At 46.5% G+C, this 10,184-nt stretch overlaps 1 protein-coding gene across 2 annotated transcripts in view; it reads right to left on the reverse strand.

The window, feature by feature from the left end:
* Positions 1–7,707: 7,707 nt before the first annotated feature.
* The window catches only part of TTC21A (tetratricopeptide repeat domain 21A), a 69,352-nt gene continuing 66,875 nt past the window's right edge, over positions 7,708–10,184 (reverse strand). For both annotated transcript variants that reach the window (XM_019530162.1, XM_019530146.1), the window contains 3 exons: positions 8,794–8,861; positions 8,521–8,705; positions 7,708–8,240 (listed from right to left, as the gene is read on the reverse strand). In XM_019530162.1, the coding sequence (XP_019385707.1) occupies positions 8,628–8,705; positions 8,794–8,861 (146 nt within the window). In that variant the 3' untranslated portion in view covers positions 7,708–8,240; positions 8,521–8,627. The remainder of the gene's footprint in view (positions 8,241–8,520; positions 8,706–8,793; positions 8,862–10,184) is intronic.

The following is a 10,184-nucleotide window of genomic DNA, read 5'->3' on the forward strand; positions in this document are numbered from 1 at the left end:
TGAGGGATTTGGGCCTCTTCAGCCTACAGAAGAGAAGGCTGAGAGGGGACTTGGTAGCAGCGTACTGCCATTTCAGGGGAGTACAACAAAAACTCGGTGAACAGCTGTTTACAAGGGCACCCCTGGGGAAGACCAGGAACAATGGATACAAACTCCTGGAAGGCCGCTTTAGGCTCAATTCCAGGAAAGACTCTTTCACAGTCAGGGTGTTCCAGACTATGGTACAAACTCCCTTCAGTGGTAGTGCAGTCCCCTACCCTGGAAATCTTCAAAAGGAGACTGGACAGTCACCTTGCTGGGATCACTTGTCCCCAGTTGTCTTTTCCTGCCTAGTGCAGAGGGACTGGACCGGATGATCTACAAGGTCCCTTCCAGCCCCACAATCTATGAATTTCCTGTGCTATAGCAGAGAGAAGCAGTGACGGTGGGAGCCTCCCCTGTGTTGTAGTGGTAGCAGCAGGGCTGGGTACAAGCATCTTCCTGCCCATGCTCCTCTGACCTGAACTGGCTCACACCAGTCGGCAACCTAATTATATTGCCAGTCACTGGATTAAGACATAAAAACAGCCATTTATGATCAGACTTGAAGTCCAACTACTGCCATATTAAAATTGCTTCAAAGAAAGGTTCAAGAAACTTTATAACTTACATACCTAGGGAGGTCACTTTCCAAGCCCTGTCAGCTGGTGGTTGTTTTGTATCTTGGAGCCTGAGGGTTTATAGAGCTTAAATGTTTTTACTGCATGATATAGAAGTGTAACTATTATCATAGAAAAATTCTCTTTCCATTAGAAATTGTAGTGAGGTGGTGACCAAGAAGAATAAAATTACCTGGCTGATGTTATAACTAAAGAGGGGTCAAAAACAAAGTCTCTCCAAACCTTGTCAAATGTCAGTGGCATTCAGATTTGAATGAATGAGGGTCTATTTTTTCCTAGCTCCACCTCAAAGAAGCTGAAATCTCTTGAGAACAGCCGTTTTCACAAAGTTGTACCTTAAGATTGTATCTCATGGGGCAACCATCAATTGAGATGATACAAATCTTGCAAAGTCATTTGGTCTTATCTAGTCTTCTCTTCAGGACTTGTTATATTTTGATGCCATCAGATTTGAACCTTGGTCCTGACGCAGCCGCAACCACAATTGTAGTCTAAACTTGATTCACACATCTGCTTGATCACACTTTGCCAGATATTTTCCTAATTATAACAGAAAAGATAAGTCTGTCAAATTTATAGTTCCAAACAAGACAGTACTTGTGAGCCTAAACACAGTGAAACCCTAAGACACCACTTAAATGTAAAATAATGCTAGATCATGCCCAGTCCTTGGAAGGAAGGAGAGAGCAAGAGGTTTTTACTCCCTCCAACTTTGCAGATTCCATGCAAAGGAAAATGATAGTTCCTAGACTTGGTGGGAATGCCACAGCTGCTCCGGGCATGCACCTCTTGGGCCACATAGGGTGTGTCTACACATGCATTAAATCTGGGAGCAAACTGCTCCCACTTCCTGGAGCCCTGCAATTAGCCCCTGCCACCACCAGTAGGAGTTCTAGGGGGCCAGGGGCCACCAGGGGGAGCTCTACACACGATGCTTTACTGTGCAGTAGCATAATTGACTGCACAGTAAGCATGTGCATCTACACATGCCCTCAATCCCCAATCGTGATGGTGAAACAGGGACTGGGAGATCCTTATGTCCTAACCCCAGCTCTCCGATCACGATCTTAGAGTGGGAGGCTTGGAGCTCCCTGCTGCTGGGCAGGGGGACACAGAGCCTGCCCAGGCTCCGGTGGTGAAGCCACCCTAGCAGCAGGCTGCTCCTGGAGGCAGGGAGTAATCTCCAGGCCCCTGGTGGCCAGCTTACCAGAAGCAGATTTGTGTCTAAAAATTTACTCATATTTAGTGAGATTTACTGTGCAGTAGGTATGTGCATGTATAGACACATACACTTATTACACAGTAAACTATGCTACTGTGCAGTAAAGCGTCTCATGTAGATGCACCTATAGAGTATCAACAGATAGGATGCCTAGCCAATTCTTATCCTTTTGTTCTGGCCCGTGAAAGCAACACTCATATGTGAGCAGTAGCTAAAACATTCCCAATGTACTTTGCAGGGCCTGCAGTGTTACCCCAGAAGCTAGCTTTAGAAGAGGTCCTAACGATGCAACCTAGCCTAGGGGTGGGCAATTATTTTGTCTGGAGGACCACTGGACAAGTTTTGGTGACCTGTTGAGGGCCACACACATAATATCTTTCAGAAGATAGCATTTTAACTAATTATAGTTAAAAAAAAATCATATACTAAAAATCAAACATCTACCCTAACGTATTTTAATTTCATTTAAAAAATAATTTTTGTCCTGATTTGTTTTTTGGGTAGTATATAAAGAGCAGGGGCGGGCAGTTATTTTGGGTGGAGGGCTGCTTACTGAGTTTTAGCAAGCCATCGAGAGCCACATGACAGGTAGCCAGGGGCAGATAAATATTAATTTTCTAGATTTTTAAGGGCCCCCCTGGGTTGGATATAATGGCCTGGCGGGTCGCATCCAGCCTGTGGGCCGCATTTTGTCCAGCCTGATATAGAGATTGCATAATAGCTCAAAATAAAGTCTACCTCTTTTATATCATGTGTAGCTGTGTGGGGGGTGGGGATGCGGGGTGGGTGTGTATGGGAGGTAGGTGTATGCATTTGTGGGGGGTGCTGCCTGGGCATTATGTACTAGGAGCTGGCCTGGGGTGGGTAGAGAGGGACGGGGAACGGGGAGGGGGGCGGTGCATATAGCAGAGCTTGCTTGGGTGGTGCAGGTGAAGGTGCAGGGACAGGTGTGCTCCATCTGTTCCCCGTCCAGCCCATGGCACCACATACCCAGCCAGGTTGGTGGAAGCAGCTGGGTGGTTCCCGTCCCAGTGCATGGAGTTCCAGCTCCTAGCTGCCTTCCCCTTGGCTGGCTGCATCTTCTCCCCACCTGGCTGGGTGTGTGGTGCCTGGCATGTGTCCCCACAGTTTTCCCACACTGCCTGCTGCCTGAAGCAGTGCTTCAGGGGCAGTAGGAGGAGGAGGAGCTGCTGGAGGCAGGGGGAGCTCAGCGGTACCTGGACGGCTGAAGCCACACTGGGAACAACCCCTGCAGGGGAGCTGTACATGTTGGCTCGGATGGGGGCAGGCAAGAGCATGGCACAAGCTGTTCTGGGTGGAAGCGGGTGGAACTTGCCCGCATGCAGAGTGCTATGGGCTGGATACAATCGATTAGCAGGCACCCATTCACAGACAGGATCCAATCAGTTGGAGGGCCAGATCCAGCCTGTGGGCTGCATTTTGCCCACCTCTCATCCAGGACATAAAGAAGTGCTAATGAAACAAACATTGGAAACAATAGTAAGGAACATACCTATTACTTTATCAGTGGAGTCCAACGATTTGTCTTGTCTTGTCCATACCCTGTCCACAACACTGGCATGACACATTTGTTTTAGAGAAAGCTGTAAGAGGTTTGATGTGACTTTTCAGCGGATGTGACTGATGTTGAAAAGAAAGGATCTCCACCCCCTGAACATGATAATTAATTTTTAGCTTCTTTCTTCCTCAACCAGAGAATGGCCTTCTACCCAAAACAATCTCTTTACTGACTTTCACTGAATTCATCTTTTCTGTTAGCTCTGGCAAGCCTCCATGCTTTCTATGGCTTATTTGTTATTCCAAAGGCTGTTACTTGTTCCCTATGTACAATTTTATTGAAAGACACTGTTGTCTATTTATTCTCATTTTAAACATCTTGCCACTTAGCTTGATTAATTGTTTGTCCATAATCTGTACTCTGCAGTGATATACATGGCATCATACTCATTTTGCAGCTGAATGGTTTTGATGTAGGGTTATGTTGTAAATGCCCAAAGGAGAAATAAATTACATTGAGGATGATGAACTACAGCTGTTTGCGGCAATTCGCTGCTTTAGTCATTGTTTTAAAGTGCAGATCTGGAGGGACTGTCTGATTTCTATTCTGTGCATTGACTGCAAGCCTCGTAAAAGGAAAGTCCTTAGAAGGTATCTGAATGAAAATGGGATGGGGACTGCTGGGTCTAGAAAGCTGCTCCATGCGAGGGGCTGGCATAAATTCCGATCATGAAATTATCAGGTTCACTGTCTCCTGTAAGATTGACAAATCAAGCAACAGGATTGAAATCCTGGACTTCAAAAATGCTGACTATGACAGGCTCAGGGCATTAGTAGGGGAGGCAATGTGGGACCAGGAAGGCGAAGGTTAATGGGGTGCACGAAGAGTGGTCATTGCTCAAAGATATGGTCCTTGAAGCACAAAAGAAAACTGTTCTTGCAAAGAGGAAAGGTAGCAGAAGGGCTGGCAAACCCTCCTGGCTTAACAGGGACATTGCGATCCTCTTAAAAAGAAAAAAGTGGTGTACACACAATGGAAGCTAGGGATGGTCCCCAAGGAGAACTATACAATAGTGGCCAGCACTTGTAGGGAAATGATCAGGAAAGCTGAGGCGGTGACTGAGTTTAGGTTAGCCATGGGAGTCAAGGCCAACAAAAAGTCTTTCTTTAGGTATGCAGGCAGTAGAAGGAAAACAAATGGAGGTGTGGGACGCCTGCTTAACACCTCAAGGCAGCTGGTAACTGACATTCAGGAAAAAACTGAACTCCTGAATGCCCATTTTGCTTGGGAATTTCACCAGACCAGGGGGATCTACATAATTAGGGATCTACATAATTGGTGGGGGCTGCCCCCCGATTTTGTGGGGAGATCACAGGTGCAGGCAGCCATTTCACAAGCAGGACACAATGCCCCTGATTGGCTGAGGGGCCCTGGTGGGCCTTCTCCTCACTGCTGACTGGCTGCAGGGGCTGCCTGCCATGTGGCCCCACCCCTCACCACTGATTGGCTGCAAGGGCTGTCCATTATGCAGCCCCACCCCTCACTGCTGATTGGTGGAGAGGGATGGAGCCACATGACAGGTAGTCCCAGCAGCCAACTATCAGTGCAAGACAGGGGTGTAGCTTGCCTGTAGCTCTTCTAGACAGCAACCCTTCCCCCAACCCTGTTTTCCATCCTGCTGGACTGCTGCAGGATGCTGAGGACTGCTGCCTTCCTCCAAGGAGAGAGCAGTTTCTTTTCTGCAAGTTTTTCCCCCCGTGGATTTTGCAGGCATTGCTTGGATTTCATGGACAATACTGGATTTTGCAGAATCTGCAAAATCATGAATTTGGTAGGTCCCTTAAAATAATAGACTATAATAGAAAAGGGCTGGAGGCAATCATTCAGGAACAGGTTCAGTACACTCCTCAGCCAGACAGGGAGATGGCTCCTTGGACCGGAATATCTCCATCTGAATATCCTAACCATTAGAGCAGGGACAGGCAATTATTTCACCTGGAGGGCTGCTTAAAGACTTTTTGGTGAGCTGTTGAGGGCTGCAAGGGCAGCCCCACCCCATGCCAGGTGCCCCACCCCAATTGCCATCTTGGGACCAGAAGTCCCACCCCCTGACTTCTGATAGTTGCCCCTGGAAGCCCTTCCTCTTGCCCCTGGAAATACTCCTTTTGGGAGGGGGTGTTGACATCTTGGAACAGGGAAAAAAAACAAATTATATGCTAGAAATCAAACATTAACTATAACATGCTTTAGAAAAAAACATTTTTGTACTGATTTATCTGTGTTTGCATGGGGTATATACAGGAGGCTGCATAAAGCCTCAAAATAAAGTCTTATTCTTGTATATTGTGTGTATGGGGGGGATGCGGGGTATGGTTGGGAGTGGGTGTAGAATGTGTGTGGGGGGTTGTCAAGGTGTGGGGGTGCGTGGGTGGGTGTGGGGGGTTTGTAAGAGGGTGTGGGATTTGTGGGTGGGTGTTGGGTGGTGTGGGTGTGGAAGCGTGTGGGATTTGTGCAGGGGGTAGGTGTGGGCCCTCCTGCCACATGCCCCCTCTTGTGCACAGCCCCTGCCACTGACGGCACCAGTCCCCCTGCCACACACATCCTCCCGCACACATCCCCCACCAATGGTGGCAACAGAAGCAGGAGGCAGAAGGCTCTCGGAGCAGTCATGGCCATGGCAGGCAGAGCTCTCCAGCAGTGCATGGCTCCAGCTGAGTCCCGGGAGCTGCACATGGAGGTACGGATCCAGCCAGGCACAGCCCACTGGCACGCACCTTCAGACCAGACTGGGTTGGGTCCATGCTAGCATGTGGGGCTTGCAGCACTGCTGGTGGGAGTTGCATGGCATCAGGCCAGGCCCAGCCAGCTCTGTGCCTCTACATGGGGCTTCCAGTACTCTAGCAGTGAGCTGCAAATGGTGGCAGGGAGCCCACCTGGCCTGATGACGCACAACTCTCTGCAGCTCCTGGTTGGAGTGCTGGAAGCCCCATGTGGAGGCATGGAGCTGGCCTGGCCTGATGTGCAGCTCCCACCAGGAGTGCTGATCCCCACATGCTGGAATGGAGCCAGCCCAGTCTGGGTTGAAGGCATGCAGCAGTGGGCTGGGCTGGGCTGGGCTGGGCCAGGCTGGCTCCATGCTGCCACGTGCAGCTCATAGTTTCATAGTAGTTAGGGTCAGGAGGGACCTGAACACATCATCTAGCCTGACCCCCTACCACAGGCAGGAATGAATGCTGGGTTCACAAGACCCCAGACAGGTGATCATCTAACCTCTTTCTGAATTTACCCAAGGTAGGGGCGAGGACCACCTCCCTAGGAAGCTGGTTCCAGATTCTGGCCACCCTAACTGTAAAATATTGCCTTCTATTTAGCTCATATTTTAGTGATTAAAATAACTCCTGGGACTTGGCTGGACCTGGACCTGCACACCACTAGGGAGCTCTGCCTGCCGTGGACATGAGTGCCCCGTGGGCCAGCCACATACTGTTGCTTCTGGTGGGGGCTGTGCAACATGGTGAGATGCCAGGGGGGGCCATACCCACCCACATACACCCCCCATGCCCACCCACAAACCCAGCACCACCCTCCCGCTGCAAGCAAGCGCTCTCCTTCCCAGTTTCTGGATAACCTCTCTGACTAAATGGCAGAATGTGCCAATCCCTATCACCACTTGAAAATAAAAGAGTGAAACCTAATATGGAAAAAATGGGTATAGATGAACTCAGAAGAGGTTTTGGGCTCTGGGTCCTGAGTAGATAGAGATTCCTGGCTGAAGCTGATATAAAGCACGTGTGATCTGGAGACGGACAGAATCTGGGACACACCATTTTCTACAGCAGTAACTATTGCCTACCTCTAGGCTCTGGTCATAAGCATGAAAGACTCTGGAGGAGTCTCTGGTGGGGGGCTGCCCTTGCTTTCTCAAGTACAGATAGCGGGCAGGGAGAGGGCATCTGATGAAAAGATTGGGGCACGGCTGGCTGAGGTCCTGTCCCTCCTGCCCTCATCTGGCACATACTAGATCAGTGGTCCTCAATCTTTGTAGCCTTAAGGCACCACTGCATAACTCTTCTGATTTTAGATTCCAACTCAGTGATTTTCAACCAGGGTGCCATTAAATTCTGAAAAATCATGGTGTAGTGCCTTGAAGTTAAAAAGGTTGTGAACCATTGACCTACAAGATAAAACTCTGTCCTTCTTTACCTTTTTACACATTTTTAAAAATAATGCCTCAACAAACAAATAAAAAGTACAATAAATTTAATGAAGCATTGAAAATAAAGTTCAAAACCAGAAACCACAAAATTTCATAGTATAGTACTTGCTCATTTATTTTTAGTGAATAGATTAATACATTTATTTCAAAAAAGATGGTTTAGTGTTATTAACTATAAAATATAGCCCATATTTGCTGGTAAAAGAACTTGAAATATTACATTTAATAGGTCTGTGAGGCCTCAGGAATACTCTAAAGTAGCGGTGTTAAGCAAATAGCCTGCTCCAGTCAGTTTCTCATAAGCCAGACTACCCTCCTTCACAGGTCTGATTTGACTTATGGGCTTGTTGTTATGACTGCCAAAGCCCATGAAGCAGTGACATTAATCCCCAAGGCCCTTGGAACTACTGTTTCAATGCAGCTCTGGAAACCAGGGAGTTAATGCCACTCACTTCCTGCACCCCAATAGCCATTGCTGAAATCAGGGGTTTAGTCATACTTAGTGACTAAAATAGGTAACAGGAAAAATGGGGAGGGCAAGCAGCAATGGTGTTTAGTCTTTGGGTTTTGAAACCATGCTGAAAGTGGGAAGAATGCCATTGCCACTCACAGGTTGTCCAGCCCATGGGAAGCCTGAAGGTCTGGATCTGGCTTGCAGAAAATCTCGTTTAGGATCGAAACAAGTTTGACATCTCTGTTCTAAAGCAATCCTTCAAAACTTTAAACTCTGATATTAGCATTATGCCAAGCCTGAATCTGGTGTACAAGAAAGTCTTTTTATCCCTTCCCAGTAGGATAAAGGAGCTTTCACTTGGATATAAACACAGTCTACTCCTACTGGAAGGCTTCTTCACCTTGCCAGAAAGGGGTCTTAAATAAAAATGAGAATCAGGCCCATTGTTCTCTTTAGAAAGTCTAAAATTCATAATCCTTACTGAAGATACGTTTTTATTTCTAGTATGTGTCATATTTCTATGTCAGAACATTTTATATTAAAAAAGAACTCTATTTTTAGGGTTTGAGACCTCTCTGAGCCTTTTCCAAAATCTCTTCTCTAATTTTGGGGTAACTTGGGCACACCTTCAAGACCTAATAAAAAAGAAAAGATTGTCAGTTATAACTTAACTTAATCACCCTATGTTTCATGATGTAATTAACAGTTTTATGTAGAACTTACATCATGACAAACTTCTATTGCTTCCACAAATCTCTTATCTTTTAGGTAGTTAAAAGCAAGTTTGAAACCTGGAAAAAAAAGGGAAACGAACATGCTGTAATTGGAACACAAGCCTATATGTCCACTTAAGTCAACAGATTGTATTAAACAGTGCTTCAGACAAAAAATGATAATTAACTAAAATTAAAATAGGATATACTAAAATTGAACAAAGGATTATGAACTTGTAAATTGTGCTGCAAAAATTTCTCTGTGGATGTTTAATTGGATTAATGTATGTGTTGTGTTTGGTTATTAAAAAACAAGGACACAAAAGAAAAATTGCTAATGGATAAAAAGAAATTACTGTAATATAATTCAGCTTCCCAGGATGTGATGGACATTTTTCAAGATGAAACTATTTCTCCTGGGATGCAAAGGGGCAGTAAATCTATCGTAAAAAGTAATTGGGGATCCTCCTGTGCTCAGATGCTTGCTAAATGGTTCCTCTGTGACTAACCTCTCAGGATCAGATCTGGACTGGCAAACTGGTATAGAAGGGGTTGGGTGAAATTTAGATTTTCAATTTGCAAAAAAGTTTCAGAAAATTCCACTCCAGGTGCCACAAAACCCACTCACAGCAACTACATTTTGGGCTGCCACAATGTAGTGTCTAAACATAGGTTTCGACACATGCACAGAAGTGCTCCAGTCTGAGGAAGCAGGCATTTAGCCGCTATCTGCTCTCTGTTGTGACCCAAACGTAGGGGAGACACTCATCCTTTTGGCATGCTGCAAGCACGTATAGCAAACACAAACAGCATGAGTTCAGTAGGAAGCTTAGCAGCCACCGTCACTTTCACTCAAAATAGAAAAAATGGTGCCTACCTACAGCATAAGAGCCCAGTGGATAGAGCATTTGTCCACAAAGCAGGAAACCGAGCTGTAGGCCCCAGAGTGAAGGGATTCAAACGTATTTCCCAACTCCACAGAGATTGCTCATGCCACCAAGATATACAATAGTCTGAGTGAAGGCTTTCCCTATCTTTTCTACTGAAACCGGATCACTGAGCACTACCATGGGGATAGACGAGCTTGCAGAGAGAGGCTGAGTTCATAGCCTCATGGGTTCCTGCCAGATGTTAAATTAAATCATGCTATGGGATCTGAAGAGTTTTATCTGGATGCCAAAACGAGTGTGTGCTATGGCAGATGTTCAAGGTCTGGCGTGGTAGGATGCATGATTTTGGGGATCTTGGATAACATTCCTCAGATCCTATTGTGCATCTACCAGTGCTCAGGGAACCTAACATCAGGGAACAGCTCCTTGGTGCTGGGCTGCCTGCAAGCCCTTTAAATATAGTTTCATAGTTTCTAGGGTCGGAAGGGACCTGAGCAGATCATCTAGTCCG

Source organism: Crocodylus porosus, unplaced genomic scaffold, assembly GCF_001723895.1.
Source record: "Crocodylus porosus isolate Cpor-Errol unplaced genomic scaffold, CroPor_comp1, whole genome shotgun sequence".
Classification (NCBI taxonomy): domain Eukaryota; kingdom Metazoa; phylum Chordata; order Crocodylia; family Crocodylidae; genus Crocodylus; species Crocodylus porosus.